This window comes from Protopterus annectens, chromosome 2.part1 (assembly GCF_019279795.1).
Source record: "Protopterus annectens isolate FY-2018-M chromosome 2.part1, PAN1.0, whole genome shotgun sequence".
Taxonomy (NCBI): domain Eukaryota; kingdom Metazoa; phylum Chordata; order Ceratodontiformes; family Protopteridae; genus Protopterus; species Protopterus annectens.
The window spans coordinates 1230860720-1230881376 of NC_056729.1; the positions used below are offsets into that span (position 1 = coordinate 1230860720).

Sequence of the window (20657 nt, forward strand, 5' to 3'; positions counted from 1 at the left end):
AAATGGTTGGCTTATGGTATTTCCTTTTGTTATATCCACCACAACAAAACTATTCCAGGCAGGATCAAGGCTCTTTCTACAAAGGTCTTGACTTAGTCTTTGGCTTTTTGGAAAGGTTGGATTCTGGAAGCATTCTAGAAACAGCAACTTGGTCCTCTTTTCACACTTTTACAAAGCACTATAAACTAGATTCCTTCTACCGTCTAGGACGCATTCTAGAAACAGCAACTTGGTCCTCTTTTCACACTTTTACAAAGCACTATAAACTAGATTCCTTCTACCGTCTAGGACGCATTCTAGAAACAGCAACTTGGTCCTCTTTTCACACTTTTACAAAGCACTATAAACTTGATTCCTTCTACCGTCTAGGACAGGCTTTGCTAAGAACATTCTTCATGGGCTTCTGGACCTTCATCTTTCCTCCTCCCACTCACATTAAGTTATGTTAATCTACCCATATAGCATAGACTACTGCAGCAGCGATCCATATAAAGAACATAGTGCAGATGTACAACTAAACTTCATAACAGTAGATGTTTTAATGATCACTGCTGCAGTAGCCACTCTCTCCACCTCCCTTTTTGTATGTTTTTTATGTCATGGTGTAGATGTTTATTACTATAATTATTATTTGCACAACTGTACTTTTTTTTCTCCTCAGGTGGCTGATTCAGATTCTGAGGAGGATGTTTCTTCTGATGGTCATTTAGAAGAGTTTTCTTTTTTCTAAAACCATATCTAGATGAATCCATTTTTTTCAGTGGGAAAATTGTGATATTCCAGTATCCTTGAAATGTTATGATTTAAATGATATAATTTATTACAACTCAAATTTCCTCACCATACTCCTCTTCCTTCTGTATTTCCAGTTTTGGGGGATATTTTTGTTACAGCCTGTAACATGCCTGACAGTCTGCAGCCCCTAAGAGTGCAGGTATATTCCACTCTGATAAGGATGGGAAAGCCTTTGATACATTTGGGGGAAAAGTTTATACTTTTGCCACACATTTTTAGAATTCTTAATTGTCAAGCCCACATGTAAGATTTTGCTTGCATCTTTTGGCAATATGAGCACTATTATAGCCACTTTCCCTCTTTTGAGGAAAAATCTTCCATAAATGTAGTTATTTAGGCACCAAATACTCTTTGAAGTGGCCTTTAATAATTATTACGACTTTAATAATTATCTTAGTTTTTTGTGTAACTCCAAGGGGGTACAGTATTTGTTGGCCTGGGAGGACATGGTAGACAGACCATGCTGCTTTGACAGAGATGGTCTGCACCAGTCCCCCCTAGGTTTTTGAATATTGGCTGAAGCCTTATTCTCTCCCATAGTGCCCCTTTTAAGCAGTGCCAACCTGATAAACCAACTGACATAGCTAAGAATAATATAAAGGTGTCACCACTCATGCCAGGGTTCAACACAAGAAACTCCACTCCCTGTAAGCTTTCCTCATCCTGAAGAATCTAGACATCTGTGCAGTTACCGAGACTTGGTTTAAACCCACAAAGAACAACCCAGCATTGCAAGGATATAATGCCTTCCTCACATTTAGACCAGCTACTTTACAGGTAGGGTCTAAATGTGGAGAAGTCTCAATTTTTCACACACAAACACACCTCAAGGCAGGTCAAACAATATAACACACTTGATCTTCTCCACATGCAACTTACCATAAGTAAAGTCCCATACCATATCCTTGCAAGCCATAGGTCCCCTTCCATGACCCAGGATGCCTATACCACGTACTTGAACAAACTGGAGACATCTCCATTCAATCCAACATAATAATCATCTGGGCTTTAATTATCCCCAGCATTAACTGGGAATCATACATGACCTCACATGTGTAGGCCCAAAGATTACTGGACTTTAATATAAACACTCTGGAGCAGCTAGTCTGCACAATGACTAGGGACACAAGTATCCTAGACCTGTTGCTCACAAACATGGGGAAACAATGCTTTTCCCCTAGTGTAAAGTCTTTACTGGTCAGATCAGACCACTGAACTGTCTTTTTTGAAGTAACTATGAATCATGGGAGCAACCCTAACCTCCAGAACATTTAAAATATATTCCAAGGCAAACTACCTCTTACTAAGTGACAGTCTAGCAAAATTCCAATCCTCTAAACCCTGAGAACAAAGCTGCCTATGCAGAATTGTTCACAGAAATCCTGTACAACCGTGTAAATAGCTGCATATATAAAGTTGTACCTATCCAAAATAAACAGAGAACAACCTCCAAAAACAAGCCACCATGATGGAATCCCAGTATAAATAGGCTGTATCACAAATAAAAATGAAAATTGTGTCCTAAAACAGGAAGGGTGTTGCACAGCAAGGAAAAAACTCCATCATCAATCTGAACAAGTAATTCTGGAGACTAATCAAGTCCACCAAAAAACAAGTTTTTTTTTTTCTTTTTTTAAAAACTTTTATTGAATTATCACTTGTAACACAGGCACATTTACATTTTTACAAAAGTAATCAAACGTATTAACAAATTAACATAAACATTATACTTCACATATATTGCTATATATCATATAACCTAAGCAACATTACATGAATTATTCAATTCCTGCCCCTTTTCTTTAAACAAGAAACATCTTTATTAAACCATCAGTTACGACATAAGCAATCATACATATATATAAATGATAACAAACCACACTGACACAATCCTAGTTGAGATAAAAATAGTTTCCAGGCTAAGGACAACCATAAGGTTTTCTTCGGTTATGTCCACAACCTTAAAAGCAACACTCAACAATGTGCTGAACTATTGGTAAATGTAGCCACCTATATGGAGCCAGTGGATATAGCAAATCTGCTGGCCAATAAATTTGGCTCCAGTTTTACCCTCTGTGAGCCTCGGTCAACCTCCAGGAAATATCCCTCACCATTCCACTACTAACTAACACTAGGGAACAGGTCTTCACTGTGCTCTCTAAGGCCAAGAGCACTGCTTCAGTGGGCCTTGATAATATTCCAGGATACCTCCTGAATAGCAAGAAACAAGACTTGTCAAGCCTACTAAAATCTCTGTTTAACCATAATCTTCAGGCAGACTTCATGCCAAACAAATGGAGGATTGTAAATGGTATGGTTATCCCTCTACATGGGGGGGCTTCCACGGACCTGGGAGCTACATATCCATAAGTCTCCTATGCAAGGCCATGGAAAGAATTATCATGGATCTGATAAACAATGACATAAGAAATGTACAGACACTGGACCCTACCCAGTTTGGTTTTGTCAAAGGCAGGTCATGCTTACTTAATCTGGTGGACTTCTTCAAGAAGGTCACTAAAGCTATTGATGAGGACAAAGCTGTGCACACTGCCTAACTTAACCTGGCCAAAGTTTTCAACACAATATGTCACTCTGGCATTGTAGATAAACTTACAAAATTAGGCCTAAACCCACTGTCTCCTGATGGGAGGCCAGCACGCTCACTGAAAAGACAGAAGAAGAAGTTAGGATAGGGGAATCCACCTCCATAAAGAAGCCAATCACTAGCATAGCCCCTCAGGGATTAGTGCTGTAGCCACTCCTTTTTTTCATCTATTTATCTGAAGTCAAGGCAAACATCAGGGGCCTCTAGCTGAGCATATTTGCAGATGACTGCAAACTAGGCATGTTCATTGAAGACACAGATACCCCTTCAGACTGGTGCTAGAGCCATTGACTAAAATCAGCATGAAAAAATGCATAATTGCACCCTTTGAAAAGACTCTCACCCCTAGAAATTCCTACATGGATAATGCATGTTGACAGTAACCGGACCATTGAACACCACATATCTGCTGTGAAAATCATTGTCCGTTGCTCAATTTAAAAGTAAGGGAAGGGCATCCCGGTACAAGGAGGTCATTGTTCTGCTGTACTCTGTTAATTAGAACAATCATTGTGTATAATGCACTTTCAGTGTGTACCTGGCCAGACACTTGTAACAGCTTGAGAGACCTCAAAAAGAATACATGGAATAAAAAAACAAGTCCTTTGTGGACCTTCTCAAAGCCCTATACCTGTATTCAATTGGTGACATACTGCTGTGTAGTGATCTATGCCTAGCCTACAAGACATCCTCTGATCTCACACTGATGGATTTATTGCATATGCACCAAACAAATAGCATCGTACATGCATGTTAAGACCTAAACCTCATGACTGACATAAATAGCACATGTTAGGGGGACAATTTTTTTATCTTAAACATTGGCCCTTCTGTGAAACAAGCTTCCCATCCTTGTGAAATAAATTTCATCACTGACCCTTTTCGATCATAACTAGGACCAATGGATGGAAAATCACACATTAGCTCTGGTTTGGTGGGTCTATAGTACCATATCGAATGGTAAAAATGTTGAATGCTCACGAGCAAAAACGGAGGAGAACGAACTTGCTATTGGGGGGTGCGCCCCCCACCTCTGCTAAATATATATTCCAACTTCGAGGTCGCACTACAGTGAGGAAAGGGCAAATGTTCCAATCCTCACTGTACCGCGACCCCAAAAACACAAGTTCATTCTCATCCGTTTTTGCTCATGTGAGTGTTCGACATTTTTACCATTTGATATGGTAATATAGATCCAGTTTGGCACCTATGTCCCTAATGGACAGGAGCAGCCTTATGCGCACTTGATGTGTACAAGCTTAAATCCTAACTACAAAAATTCCTTGGGGTATTGACATATGACAGCAGTATTGTGGTTAATTTAGGGTAAGCCTGGCTAGGCTATAAAATAGCATTTGGGATGATAATCTAGTAACAATCTTTGAGCCTATAAATGTGCTTATGATTTGGGTCTGTATCACCAAATTGAAAAGACCAGAAAGCGAACGGCTTTAACATCGTAAATGCCATTCATTGAGGTGTTTATTGTGAGATCGCAGTACTTGGAAAATTTGCCCTGTCCTCAATGTAGTGCAATCTCGGAGTTGGTATATATCACTAGCAGGGGGTTTAGGGGGGACAGCCCACCACAAGAGCACCATTTTTGATGTTAAAGCCGTTAGCTTTTCAGTGCTTTCGATTTGGTGACATAGACCCAATGATTCAGTTCAGGCCTCTTGCAGAGCAGCTGCTACTGGAACTGTTATGAGAAGGTTTGCATGACTGCTTGCTTATATTTTACCAGAGGATGGTAAAACTGCAATTTTGAATTCACCTTTAGTTAGGGTTGTTTTTGGACCATCTACTGCTGAGGTCCTGAAAAAAGTGTAATGAGAGATGGAAACTGATTCAGAGTGACTCAGATTTTCAGCCTTCCTAATCCAAGTTTGTTAAAGATTTCATACCTATCTCAGCACCTTTTTATAAAAAGCAAAATATGCAGACACAGCAAACATCTGGCAAGCAGACATTCAAAAAACAATGACAAGGAGGCTCCAAAAAGAAAGGCAGATTCTCCCAAAAATGAGGGCAGTCTAACAAGCCTGAATGACTGCAAACAATAACCCCCAACCCTGCCAAACCTTTGTCTCCCACAAATTCTGGTTCTCCGTGTCTCCCTTTCACAACAGATAATCTTAGACAAACAAGTCCCTTCTTCCTTTTCGGGGGATCCCTCCTCATCTACCAGATCAAACTTTTTTCCTCCTGTCATTCAGCATCTTCTGACTCAGAGGATAAGAGAAGCTGTCCCACTTCCCCTGACAAGGTTTCTATTCAAGAATGTTTTGGTAGTATTGAAAGAAGCTTCACGAAAACCAGTCTTACATCTTTCCTTTCTAAATCAGTTTGTGAAAGTCCCAAAGTTCAAAATGCTGTCCCATCACTACCTGCTACCACTCGTTCCCCCTTTCAATTTTTTTTAGTAACTCTAGATTTGATGGTTGCTTACCATAGCGCTATTATAACTTCAGATTTCAAACATTTCTTAAGGTATTGTGCATCTGGATTACACTTTCAGTTTTCTACATTTCCCTTTGAGTTAGCCACTGTTCCAAGGGTATTCACAAAGTTTCTACCTCTAGTGATAGCCTTTTGCAGATGCCAAGGTATTCATGTTTTTCCTTGTTTAAATGGCTTGCTTATCTTTGCAGAGTCTTTTTCAAAGTATCAGGAATCTCTCACCAGGGAGATGCCTTGTCAGACTGCGGTTTCAGGAGAACAGTCAAAAGTCTAGTTTGACTCCTTCTCATATGATTGTTTTCTTGAGGTTTCTCCTAAGTACTTTAGTTCAAAGATCATTTCTTCCAAAGGAAAAGCATATCTATATCTAGATCTTTTCCTGAATTTTTCCATGCAGTCCAAGACTTCAACAAGGCAGTTTCTCGGGATAATAGGAGTCATGGCATCCATGAATCTCATGATTTCTTTAGTGAACTGTGTAAAGGATTCAGTGGTACCTAAAATCTCTATAGTCCAAATATCAACATTCCAACTTATTAGATTCCATTGTTGTGATTTGTATAAAGAGAGCTGCTTTGGTGGAAAAGGCCAATTTTATTCAAATCCAGGTCTGCAATTTTCCCTTCCAGCTCTAGCGCAGTATGTAACTATGGACACCTCAGACTTTGGTTGGGGAACAGTGTCTATGGGGTTAAAATTGCATAGCCTTTGGAACAGAAAATACACATGGAAAAACAATAAATGTACAATTGTAGCAAAGATTCCTTTTTCTTTTCTGAATAGATGATGTTAAGTTGTATATCTCGCCTTTGTTCTTGCTGGTTGGGATCGGAGCCGATCCTCGACTCTGACTCGGCCATCTTCAATAGCTCAAGAGCTGTTTACTGGCTCGAGGCTACCCCTTATCCCATAATGCCTAGCGATAGCTACCCAGATCTCATTTGCCACTTCAGCTGCGAGGTGTCGTTTTTCTGGCTCAAGCTCGTATAAAGTTTTTGTATAACTTTCTTCACTAGACTTCAACCCTTCTAGTATTTTATTGTTAACGATAGTCTTGTTTTGTGATAGTTAGTTGTTTAGCTCATAGTATCCCTCCTTTTTCTTGTAGAACTCATTTAACTTAGAGAGTTCTCCCCCACCCCTCCCCCCTACCTCTTCTTATCAGGTTAGCCGTTTAAGTTAGAGGCTTTTCCTTCTACCTTTCTCTTATAGGCTAGCCGTTTAAGTTAGAGGATTTCATATTCTCTTAAAAAAAAAAAAAAAACCTTTAGCTATAGTCTTTATAGTTGTGTGTTTTTTGTAGACTGTATTTTGCTTCTGGTTGTTATTGTTATAATTGTTATTGTTTTAATTGTTTTTTCCTTACTGTCAAGGATGTCAAAGGAATCCAAGGTTTCTGGGTTCAAGAAGTGTGACTCATGCTGTCAAAAAATGTCTCTGACAGATGGGCACACTTCTTGCGTCTATTGTTTAGGCACTGTGCACCTGCAGGACTCTTGTTCTATCTGCCATGCCTTTAGTCCAAGAGTCCTGCAGGAGTGTAAGAATAAGCTTATTCTTAAGGGTCTTTTGAAACCCCAGGATTCACCGGCCAAGAGCTCACAGCCTGTGAAATCCCCTAAACCCACTAAGCCGTCGGCTCCAAGTTTGGAGCCATCTTCGGTTCAGGGTTTACCTTCCACGTCGGTTCCAGCTGGCACTGACAAGACAATCTCCTCGTCGGCTTCATCAGAGACTTCGGAGCCGTCATGCAGCCACAAGAGGCTATGGTCCCCCTCACTTGAATCGGTGCATTCGGCTCCACAGTCTCCTTTACTTCAGAGAGAGAGCAGTCACCGATCCTCTCACTCCTCTCGGTCCTCTAGGATATCGGACCATGATGTGGAGAGAGTGGTCAGTAGGTTGATGAAGTCACAGGCACTAGCCAAGTTGTTGTCCAGCCCTCCTCAACAAGTATCGGCTCCGTCCACTTCTCTCGATGTTCCTCCTCCGACTCCAATGAGTTCGAAGCCAGAGTTCGTTGGGGTTCGAGTAGTGGAACCATCGGCTCGGATAACACTATCTCCTTCAGTTCCGACGTCGGCTCTGATTCCCTCTGTGGTGCTGTCCATCGAGGGATCTGGGAGCCGGGGCTCCCTCGTCAGCTTCGAGGGGGCGAGTGACATCGGACCCTTGTCTGACCCCGTTCTCCTTCTCGGAGCTTCGGCGCAAGTGAGCTCGGCTCTTACATCGGCCTCGGAGCCGTCTTCCTCAGTGCAGAGAAAGATTCCTATTTCTTCAGAACCGGAGCTTTCTCTGCATCATGGCAGGGACACCTTCAAAGTCATGCGGAGTGTGCTGGCCACTGAGTCAGCTCCACTATCGGCCCCACCGACTCCGTCCCCTGTAGTGCCTGTGCCAACCTCTGCTCCTCCTCCTCCAGGCCCCAAGCATAGGGAACCAATGCTCCAGGACACCCCATTGGGTGTTTCCTCTTCTTCCGAGGCCTCCCTTGATCTCTCAGAGGAGCCCCCTGGGAAGAAGAAGTGCAAGAGGAAGCACATTGACTCTCCTGAGTCTGTCACTTCTGATACAGACTTAGATGAATCGGAAGGGTCCCTGAGATCCCCCTCTGAGGATGTCTCCTTTTCGGACATCCTGGAGATGCTCAAGCAGAGGGGGAACTGGAATCCTCTAGCCCCTTCTGAGGATGAGTCTGTATTTCTGAATGCCTTCAGTTCCCGACCTTCCACCTCCTGGGTGTCTCCACCTTTCGATCCACTTATGACTGTGGTGGCTCGAAAGGCTTGGTCAGCTCCGGATACAGTGGAACCAACTCTGAGGAGACCTGGTAAATTTATTACAACACCCCAGGATAAACAGTTCCTTACAAAAGGTGTCCCTGTTGATGCTATGGTGGTAGCAGCAGCCACAAAAAAAAGAGTTAGCGGAGACCTCTTCATCTGTCCATCCCCCTAACAAGGAGTCTAGGATGATAGACAGGTATGGGAAGTGAATGTTCGCTTCAGCAACCTTCTCTATGAGGTCACTGAACTACTTGTGTCATTTTACTCACCTTCAAAGGGATCTCCTTAAAGAGTTCAGAAATACCCTCCAAGATCCAACAGCTGAGGGAGCGCAAGCTAAGGTGGCTTCCCAGCTAGCGACGCTTAATTCTGTTCTTAACTCCTCCATGAGGCTCATTTCCTATGCAGCCGATGGGGTGAGTAGAGCCACTGGTACCGGGGTGGCCCTTAGGAGGCATGCCTGGATGCGGCTGTGTAATTTTGCGGTACCCTTTCGAGCATCCTTCACCAACACTCCCTTTGATGGTTCCTTTCTTTTTGGACCACAGGTGAAAGACACTTTGACTAGGTGTGAGCAAGAAGGCAAAACTCTCTCTGCAGTGGGAGTCTGTTTTTCCAATCCCTCTAGACCCTACCCCAAAGGTCAGAAGAGTGGTAAGATGTGGTTCCGTAAATCTCAGGGAGCCTTGCCTGACACACGTAGTGATTTTTCCTCCAGAGGCAGAGGGGGAAACAATAATAATAGATGCCACCCTGGTGGCAGAGGGGGTCCGCAGAACCAGGGCAACAGAGAATCCTTCTCTGATAAGCCCTTTCAGCATCCCTGAAGGGTTGCCCGGCTGCTCATCTCTGGAGGCAGTCAGGGGAAAACTTTTGCTATACCCAAAAGCGTGGAGAAGTTTAACTCAAGACAGATGGGTATGGTCCGTTATATCTGGAGGTTACAAAATCCCCTTCCTTCAACCCCCCTTGCAGTCAAGGAAGATCCACCCAGATGTTCCACCCAATCTGAGGGAGCAAGCAGTAATAGAAGTTTCAAAACTGCTAGAAAAAAAGAGCCATCCAGGAAGTCCCGGCAGACCAGCACGGATCCGGAACTTACTCAAGGTTCTTTTTAGTACCAAAAAAGACAGGGGACTGGAGACCGATTCTGGATCTCAGCAGACTAAACAGGTCTGTACAAAGAACGAAGTTTCGGATGGTCATGCTACAGTCCATTCTACCCTTTCTGGGTCAGGACAAATGGATGTGCTCTGCAGATCTTCAGGACGCGTACTACCATATAAAGATGGACAGGTGCTCCAGAAGATATCTTCACTTCCGGCTGGGGGCCAGTCATTATCAGTTCAGACCTCTGCCCTTTGGTCTCACCACAGCCCCCAGGGTGTTCACCAAATGTATGGCAGTGGTCACGGCTCACCTGAGGCGTCAAGGTTTCCAGGTGTTTCCGTGTCTAGACGACTGTCTCCTTACTGCTAAAACCAGCCATCAACTCATACAAGCACGGGACTACACAATCTCAATCTGCTCACAGCTCGGCATCACAATAAATTTCGAAAAATATGCCTTGTTGCCCTTTCAATCTATCACTTATATAGGAGCAGACTTAGACACAAGGGATATGTTTGCAAGGCTACCACCAGAAAGGGTGTCCGCAATTCATCAAAAGGTACACGTTCTGATGCAGAGCAAAAGGATCCAAGTCAGGTACGTCCTTCAAACACTGGGCTCCATGGCAGCAGCCATTCTCCTAATCCCACTGGCACGCTTTCATATGAGGATTCTTCAGTGGCTTCTGTTCATGCAGTGGTCTTTCCAAGAGCTACCCATGACACATGAGATCATGATCACGGATGCATGCAAAATGCATCTTTCTTAGTGGATGATCTCCCCACTAGTTACTCAGGGCAGACCTTTCATACAACCCCCTCCGGTAGCCACAGTGACAACAGATGCCTCCCTGATTGGGGGGGGGGCATTATCTGGGCAGGACAGTCCAAGGCACGTGGCAACCTCACGAGTACCATCTGCATATAAATGTCCTGGAAGTGAGAGCTGTGCTTCTGGCATTGTAAGCCCTTCAAGGCTCTCTTCCTTCTGGGACCATTGCTATCCAAACGGACAACATGTCAGTGGTGTGGTACATCAACAAGCAGGGCGGAACCAGGTCCTACCCCCTATGTCGAGAAGCAATCAGGCTTTGGCTGTGGGCAATTTCCTCCCATTTTCTGATTGCGACACACATCCCTGGGAGATCCAACGTCATAGCAGACAGGCTCAGCAGAGCTATTCTAATGCCTCACGAGTGGTCTCTGAATCAGAATATGGCGAATCTTGTTTTTCACAAATGGGAACAGCCTTGCTGCGATCTCTTTGCCACCCCCTTCAACAGGAAATGCAGCAACTACTTCTCCCTTCTCCCGCTTCCGGGTCACATACCCAGAGATGTTCTAGTCCACGATTGGCCCCAGGGACTTCTTTATGCCTTTCCTCCATTCCCTCTGATACCCAAACTTGTACAGAAAGCAATATCATTGGGTTGCAAAATGATCCTCATTGCTCCTTACAGGACCTCGACAGATATGGTTTCCGTTCCTGCACTGTTACCTTCTCGATCAACCCTGGACTCTGGACCCAATTCCAGACCTCCTGGTTCATCAATCAGGCAGGTTGCATCAATCCCTAAAAACCCTCCAGCTCACAGCTTGGTTGCTCCACTTCCAACCTTAGCCAGGCTTCCCAGCATTTCCCCAGCAGTCAGAGACATTATCGTGTCCTCTCACAAGTCTACAATGAGGAAAACTTATGCTAGCAAATGGAAATGTTTTTCTTGTTGGGCAGAGACTAGGAATGTGGATCCCTTCTCAGCCCCAGTCCATGAAATCTTGGAATTCCTAGCTCTGCTGTTTCATTCCAGGTCCGCTGCTTCTATGATCAGGGTACAAATGGCGGCCATTTCTAACTTTCATGTTGGTTTTTCGAACTCTAACATTATGTCTCATAAGCTATGTAAAGCTTTCTTGAGAGGAGCAACTCTTCTTAGGCCTCCAGTGAGAGATCCCCCTCCTCCTTGGGACCTTAATTTAGTCCTAACCTCCTTAATTCTGCCCCCTTTTGAACCAGCAGCTTCTTGCTCTATCAAGTTCCTATCTTGGAAGACACTCTTTCTGGTAGATATTACTTCAGCCAGACGCGTCTCCGAACTTCAGGCGCTACGTGTTCATCCTCCTTACTAGGTTTTTCATAAGGACAGGGTTGCTCTGAGAACTAATCCCTTGTTTCTCCCTAAAGTCTGCTCAGAAAGTAACTTAAACCAATCTATAGATCTTCTTGTGTTTTTTCCCTAATTATACCGACAAGGCAGAGTACAAACTACACCAATTGGACGTCCATAGACAATTGTGTTTTTACCTGCACAGAACTAAAGAAGTAAGGAAATCGGACCAATTATTCCTCTCTTATGCCTTGGGCAAACAAGGTCTCCCAGTTTCCAAGGTAACCTTGTCAAGATGGTTATCACACACTATTACTTTCATTTATCAGTTAAGGAACAAACAGTTGTCTATTAAACGGAAAGGTCATTCTACTAGGGCCTTGGCCACCTCTGTAGCCTTCCAGTCTAGGTTGCCCATGGATTCTATCTATGCAGCTGCCACGTGGGCAAACCCTCATACCTTTATTTCTCATTACAAGTTGGATATGGTCTCCAGGAGCAGAGCTGACTTTGGTTCCACTGTTCTGAAGAGTCTGTTCCACTGAGCCACCCAGGATGTTAGGTGCTAGGGACGCTGTCCCAACCAGCAAGAACGAAGGCGAGATAGACAACTTAACATTAAGAAGTTATGTACCTACCATAACATTCCATGTTAGTTGTCTTCATCTCACCTTCCTTCTTGCATCCTACCCTCCATCCCCCTGTCCTAGTGGACCAAGAGGAGTTTTTCTGTTCTGTTTCACTGGCTGTGTGTTCTCTTGTGTCTTTTTTGACCTAAGAGAATATGGCAGGTATAGTCAACTGGTTCTTGACTGAATTATTATGTCTGGGGTTAGCTATTTCAAACTAGATCTGGGTAGCTATCGCTAGGCATTATGGGATAAGCGGTAGCCTCGAGCCAGTAAACAGCTCTCGAGCTATTGAAGATTGCCGAGTCGGAGCCGATCCTCGGCTCCGATCCCAACCAGCAAGAAGGAAGGCGAGATGAAGACAACTAACATGGAACATTATGGTAGGTACATAACTTCTTATTACCAACGTTAACATTAGGTGTCTGAAAATTAGGAGAATTATTCTCTTTTTTAAAAAGGGTACTGTGTCTAAGTGAAACAGTGATTATCCATTGGAACCATGCAGCCAGGTGGACCTAAGTGCTGGCTTGCATAGCAAGTATGAAGATTATGCACCAAGCCAGTCTTGAAAAACATAAAGTACATGTGCTGATTAGATGCAACTATAGTTAAATGGCATATAAGGTATCCTTGGATCTCACTCTGATGGACCTTTTGCTAATCCACAAAGCAAACAGCTCCAGAACTACTAGATATAAGGATTTAAACTAGGCTTGCGACCTAAATAGGACTTGTTGGAGGACAGGTATGTATCTCAGAAAATCAGAATTCTTCAGACCATCTTACAGAATGCCATTGCAAACACTGTATTAACAGACTATCTTTGAGAATGCCATTAGAAAAACTGTATTAACATAGTATACATTTGTAACGGTATGTGTTATGCTTCCTCTTTTTCAGGGCTGTGTATTTCTGGAAGATTACAATCCCCAAGAATACAATCCATTTTATCTGCAGTATCACAGGCCACACTATTTTAAGGTATGAACATTTTGATAAAACGTATAAATTTCACACATATGTATTTGTACAGTTGTGCAGCAGAAAGTTTTTTTTCTTTAATCAAAAGAAGTACATTGACATTATCACTATCATCATTATGCTTTTTTTAGTAGTCAAATATATTTGACCAGAAGTGAACTGGGCATGTATTTTTATTGGGTTTAAGATAGATTAAAGAATTTCAAATGCACTTTGCAGCAAAATAATTAGCAATTGTAAAACAGTTTTTATTTTTTAAGAGGGCAAAGTCCCCACATTTTTCATGCACTGAACTGTGCCTCCTGCACTCCTCTTAATATAATGCATTCTGGATTCCCTAAAACTCAAGGGTAAGTGAACACTTCCACTTATCACAACTCTGCAGAGGAATCTACAGTTTAACCATAAAAATACAAGTACCTTACATGACTTTGCTCCACTCAACATATTCCTGTTCATAGGATCATAAGATCATATGAATTACAAGGCAAGTAAGTCAGAAGACCACGTGTGTCTTGTCAGATACCGGTCTCAAGATATATACCCAATTGTTGAAAAGAAAAACATGGTAAGCAAGGAATGAACTTAGGATACCCATCCAGTCATCAAGGTTAGTCTTGAAGAAGGCAAGGGTGTAAATACTTAACATTGCATAGATAGAGTAACCATCAAGTAATGAAATCTAGCTCTCCAACATGTTTTATTGCTATGCTGGTGAATATTCAAAACCTTGGTCTAAGTGTTTTTGTAGCAATTTGTCCTTTGAAATTATAAGAGATCCAGTAAGGGTGGAACTTTGATAGCAAGGAATGCCATATATAGACCTCCACATAAGAGTCTATAAGTGGCAGAATATAGAGAAAGAGCTTCTATTCAGTCTTAGTAGCTAAGGATTTTTAGGTCAGTAATCTTTTTCATTGCAACGTCTGGGATCTATGTTAGTATATCTGTCTAGGTACATAACAAAAGGGCATTGATCAACTGATCTGATTAGGGCAAACTTTAGAGGGACGGTAACATCCTTTGACCTAGATAAGATCCCATTGGAAAACAGTTATGCCAGATAACTGCTCTTGCAACATGGTATTCAAAAGTGAGAGAATTATCAGGGTGATTCCCAGATGGCTGCACTCTGAAGCACAGGTTGAGTTGAGCTTTCCCAGTGTGAATAAGAAAACAGACGTAAAGGAGCCAGTGAAAGCTGACAATTGGTAAAGTTCAGTTACTGGCTAGTCACTATACTGTTGGGAAGCTAAGTTTGTCTATTACCCAAGTTAAACACAACCTAGACAAGTAAATGGGGAATAGGAAATGTACACCGGGCTTGGCACCCTTGTCCCTTATGGACAGAGGTAGCTTATAAATGCCTGGCCCTCAATGTCTTATTTGGATAAAGGACATCATTATTCTCTCAGGAAAACTTGGCTAGGCTTAGAAAGGCCCACCAGGTCATTACGCTAGTAACAGTCTATGAATCTATGATTCCTGCAAAGGAGAAATATGAAGAATGTAAGAACAAATCAACAAGAAATGGACAAGAAAAATCTCTGGTGGTGAAGAGACTTGTAGCTTTTCAGCAAAAATCAGTTTAGGTTTCAGTTTTTATGTGAGAGATGGTTTCCAGTAATCTATAGGAAAATAAAATAAAATGCATGCAGAGGTGTTTAAAATAAGCAGAACCTGGAGGAATATGTAAAGTCAAAGGACAAAAGGGTGGAAAGAATAGAAGGAAGTTTAAGTAGCTGTTCAGATGTGCTGATAAAACTGCAGAAATCTGAGGTTGAAATGAAGGAAAGACTGGCAGAATATGAGGATTTTCAAGAACTGTTGTCTAAAAACTAGTAGAATTAAGAGACAAAGCATGCAGAGGAAAACAGACTTTGTTATACCACTGAAAATACCACTATGAAAATATAAATAAGCAACTAGACTGGTATTCAATAGAACGACTTGTTAATTCAAAGAGTACAGTACATGTATACTCCAAATTTGATCATGAAATATTAATAAGCCAAGACTTGCCGTAGTAAAGATGCAGTCATACCAGCAGAAAAAGCTGCTCCTGACAAAATTGTGGCAGAAAGGAAAATATTAGCTGGCTACACCACAGTGTTTTGGAAAATAATTATTCACTGTGCACTAGGCAGAAGAGAAACGTGTTTATCCCTGCAATCAGGATGTTGAGAGGTAGATGTGCGATTCAAGTTGCTATATTCAGCAGTTTAGAATATTTTTTCCTGGAGGATGAAGGATATTTTTAGATGCAAAACAGGCTAAAGAGAAAATGCTACCCAGCGAAGACTTAGCAAACTGAAGAGGACCCTGCTTCTCATTCCTCTAACAATAAAAAGCCCATAGAAAAAAGCCCAGGAGCAGACTAAAAAAAAAAAAAGTATTGGACTTGCACCAGAAACAATTGTTGGGTGGACAAGATGAAAAGATAAATAAATGAGGGATCTAAACCTCTTCCACAACATCAACAAAATGGTTTGGAGGGACAGGTGTATTTTGCAGAGGATACCACTGCTATAGAACAGACTCCCTCCTCATCCACATAAAACAAAGTTCATCTTTGTCCATTTTCAAGTGCAAGTTAGATCTATGGATGGGGAACAGAAAATTTACCCCAAGACTGCCCCTGTACTACTAATGGATGGATGCAGCTCCTAAACGTTTTAGCCCATGCATGAGTCCACTTAAAATATATTTAGAGGGTAATATATAATTATCGCCCATGGGATGGGTAAGACCAATCTATAACCAAATGGAATAGGTTACTTTGACAACAAAACAGAAATTGTCTAGGCTTAAAATGGCCCTCAAGGGCAGTTTGCCTAGTACTTATGAACCTATATAAGAATTGCGAAGTGTAATTTCCATAACATATCATTTGGACAGGAGAACTGTGATTATGCAAGAAGTGGATAAAAAGACTGGAAGATCTTGGACTTTTGGAGGACTCAAAATCAAATTCCTACTTTGTCATTAATGTTTAGAAGGGCAATGAAAGCATGAAGATGTAAATGTTAAGTAAAGCATTTATTTTTTCTTAGTAATATATGTATAATATTTTTTTTGAAATAAATTGCATGTTACAATGTAAGATAACACTGTAGAGTATCCAGAGGTATTTTAAAGTAAAGAGATGGTCTTGTCAGTCGCTGCTGTTTATACTAGTTATGTTACATGAAAATATGTCTGGGGTTTACACTGTAACAAGGTAAAGGCTGGATATAAGTAGTACATACATGTGGAGTTTATACTGTAACAAGATAAAGTCTGGATAAAAGCAATGTATTGTTGTGATCTTGGACTGCTGTGGGGAGGATGTGGAGGTACACTGATCATATGTGTGTATTAAATTGTGGCTTCCCTAGGTGTTGTACAAGTGAAGGTAAGGTGTAGACAAATGTTCTTGGTTTGTACTGCAGACAAGAGGAAAATGTTTGTTTCTTTTTCTGAGCAAAAATACCAGAAAATAAAAAAAAACATATAAATGATAGATGTTAAGTTGTCAATCTCGCCTTCATTCTTGCTGGATGGGTTCGGAGCCAATCCTCGGCTCCGACTCGGCCTATACTAAAGCTCGAGAGCTATTTTTACCAGCTCGAGGCTACCCTATATCCCACAATGCTAGGCGCTAACTACCCAGATCTTGTTTGCCGCTTCAGCTGCGAGGTTGCGTTTTTGCCGGCTCTCAGGTTAGATTCGTAAAAATCTTTTCTGGTAAGGTTTTTTCCTGACCTTTTTCAGTAGTAGTTTTACTGTTAGATCCTGTTTACCCCTCTAGTGTATACCCACCTTAGATAGCTCCCTTTTGGGTTTGTTTCTATCTTCTTCTCGTTACCTACCCCCACTCCATAGATTACTAGGCCTTGGGGCTAATTTTTAGTTTAATTTATTAGCTTAAAATTTAGTTATATTTAGTTTAAAGTTCTTTATTTGTCAGTCTAAATAGTCTCAGTCTCTGTGTGTGCGTGTGTGACTAGACTGAGTAAGTTTGAGTGTGGGTGTTTGTTGTGTGTGTGACTTGTCATCCCTGTCAGGATGTCTAAAGATTCCAGGGTTTCAGGCTTCAAGAAGTGTGACTCGTGCTGTCAGAAGATGTCTCTGACAGACGGTCACACTTCTTGTGTTTATTGCCTGGGCCCTCTGCACCTGCAGGACTCTTGTTCTGTCTGCCATGCATTCAGTCCAAGAGTCCTGCAGGAACGCAGAAACAAGCTTATCTTGCGAGGCTTGTTGAAACCCGAAGGTTCCCCGACCAAGTCTTCGTCGGGCAAACCTTCGAAGCCCACTAAACCGTCGGCTCCACGAACCGAGCCTTCGCCTAGTGGTGCTCTTAGTGCTCCTACATTGGCTCCGGCCAAAGCTGATACTCCCAAGACTCAGTCGGCTCCTATCATTCTGTCGGAACCGTCTGCGAGCCATAAGCGCTCCAGGTTTCCTTCTTTGGAGTCAGTCTATTCGGCTCCGAGATCTCCCTTGCTTTCGAAGCGGAGCCATTGGTCCCATTCCTTTCGGTCTTCCAGGCTTTCGGAACATGACCTTAAGAGGGTGGTTAGCAGACTCCTTAAGTCTCAGGCACTGGCCCAGATGCTTCAGAGCCCTTCTCATCAGACAGCGGCTTTCCCCATTCCATCATCGATTCCTCCTCCGACTCTTCCTCTGAGCTCGGAGCCGGAGTTCATGAGAGCCAGGACCGTCGACACGGCGGAGCCGATACCACACCTTTCGGCTCCGTTGTCGGCTCCGATCTCTTCCATGGTTCCATCCTTGGAGGGATCCGGGCGCTGGGACTCCCTCGTCGGCTCCGAGGGGGCGAGTGGCATCGGACCCTTGTCCGACCCTGTTCTCCCTCTCGGAGCCTCGGCGCAGGTGAGTTCGGCCCCAACATCGGCCTCGGAGCCATCCCTCTCGGTGCCGGGAGGGGTCCTTATCTCTTCGGAGCGGGGACCTTCTTCCCTGCCTGATAGGGGTGCTTTTGAGGTCATGAGGAGTGTGCTGGCCCCTGTGCCTGCTCCACGGTCAGCTCCTCAGCTCCTCCCACTGTTGTGCTTGCTACGGTCTCTACCCATCCTCTCGACCCCGACCGCAGAGATCCAACACCTCAGGTGCCCCCATTGGGAGCATCCTCCTCTTCCGAGGCCTCCCCTGATCCATCGGGGGAACTCCCTCAGAAAAGGAAATGCAAGAGGAAGCATGTGGACTCTCCTGAGTCCGTCACATCCGATACCGACTTGGATGAGTCGGAAGGGTCCCCACGGTCCCCCTCTGAGGATGTCTCCTTTTCTGACATCCTTGAGATCCTCAAGCAGAGGGGGAACTGGTCTACCCTCAGTCCTTCCGAGGACAAGTCGGTTTACCTGGAGGCTTTTGGTTCTCGCCCTTCCACCTCCTGGGTGTGTCCGCCCTTTGACCGCCTCATGGAAGTGGTGGCGCGGAAGGCATGGACGGCCCCTGACACGATGGAACCTACCCCACGGAGGCCTTCAAAATTTATCACAGCTCCTTCTGATAAGCAGTTTTTAACCAAGGGTGTCCCTGATGATGCCATGGTGGTGGCGGCAGCCACTAAGAAGGAACTGGCTGATCCTTCAGTACCGATCCATCCTCCTAATAAGGAATCTAGGACTATGGATAGGTATGGCAAGCGGATGTTTTCTTCAGCGACCTTTACCATGCGGTCGCTCAATTACTTGTGTCATTTCACCCGCCTTCAAAGAGACATGCTCAAAGAAATGGGTGATACTGTACAGGATCCAACAGCTGCAGGGTCTCAAGACAAAATCAACTTCCAGCTGGCAACCCTGAACTCGATTGTTAACTCCTCCATGCGGCTTATTTCCTATGCGGCTGATTGGTCGAGTAGGGCTGCAGGCACAGGCGTGGCCTTAAGGCATCACACCTGGATGCGGCTTTGTAACTTTGCTGACCCCTTCAAGGCATCCTTCACTAACTCCCCCTTTGATGGTTCGGCGTTGTTTGGACCTCAGGTGAAGAATACTTTGACAAGATGTGAACAGGATGGCAAGACTCTCTCTGCCGTGGGAGTCCGTTTTTCCACCCCGTCTAGACCATGCCCTAAGGGTCAGAAGGGTGGAAAAATGTGGTTTCGCAAACCACAGGGAGTCGCACCTGACGCACGAGGTGAGTTCCCCTCTAGAGGCAGGGGGGGGGGACAATAACAGACGCCGCCCTAGGGGCAGAGGGGATCTGCAGAATCAGGGTAGCAGAGAAGCTGTCTCTGGTCAGCCCTTCCAGCATCCCTGAGAAGCTGCCCGACTGTCCGCCTTTGGAGGCAGTCGGGGGAAGATTATCACTGTACCCAGAAGCCCGGCTTTCCCTCACCCAAGACAGATGTATCGATCATATCCGAGGGTTACGAAATTCCCTTTGCCCACACCCCAACACAGCCAAAAAGGCCCCTTCCAGATGTTCCACCCGGTCTAAGGGAACAAGCAGTATTAGAAATCTCAAAACTGCTAAGAAAAAGAGCCATCCAACCAGTCCCAGCAGACCAGCAAGGATCCGGAATCTACTCCAAGTTCTTTTTGGTACCAAAAAAGACAGGGGACTGGAGACCAATTTTGGATCTCAGCAGGCTAAACAGGTCTGTCCAAAGAATGAAGTTCCGGATGGTCATGCTACAGTCCATTCTACCCTTTTTGGGCCAGGACAATTGGATGTGCTCTATAGACCTTCAGGATGCGTACTACCACATCGATGCACAGGCACTCCAGGAGGTTTCTCTGCTTCCGTCTGGGGGCCAGTCACTACCAGTTCAGGGCCCTACCCTTTGGTTTCACTACAGCCCCCCGAGTGTTCACCAAATGCATGGCAGTGGTCACGGCTCATCTGAGACGTCAAGGATTCCAGGTGTTTCCATATCTGGACGACTGGCTCCTTGCCGCCACCACCAGGCGTCAACTTCTTCAGTCCAGAGATTACACCATTCAAACTTGCAAAGAGCTAGGTATCTCCATAAATTTCGAAAAGTCTGCCTTGTCAGTCTATTACTTTCATAGGCGCCATATTGGACACAGCCGAACTGTCCGCAAAACTAACCGAACAGAGAATTTCAGATATTCGCAGACAGGTTCACATCCTTCTTCAGAGCAACAGAATCCAGGCCAGGTTTGTACTGAAGACTTTAGGTCTCATGGCAGCAGCCATTACGT

The 20657-nt window shown here is 43.8% G+C and overlaps 1 protein-coding gene across 4 annotated transcripts in view; it reads left to right on the forward strand.

Moving 5' to 3' along the window:
- FAM228B (family with sequence similarity 228 member B) overlaps positions 1-20657 on the forward strand; it is a 721883-nt gene that overhangs the window by 428900 nt on the left and 272326 nt on the right. For all 4 annotated transcript variants that reach the window (XM_044062760.1, XM_044062761.1, XM_044062762.1 and 1 more), the window contains exon 6: positions 13396-13476. In XM_044062760.1, the coding sequence (XP_043918695.1) occupies positions 13396-13476 (81 nt within the window). The remainder of the gene's footprint in view (positions 1-13395; positions 13477-20657) is intronic.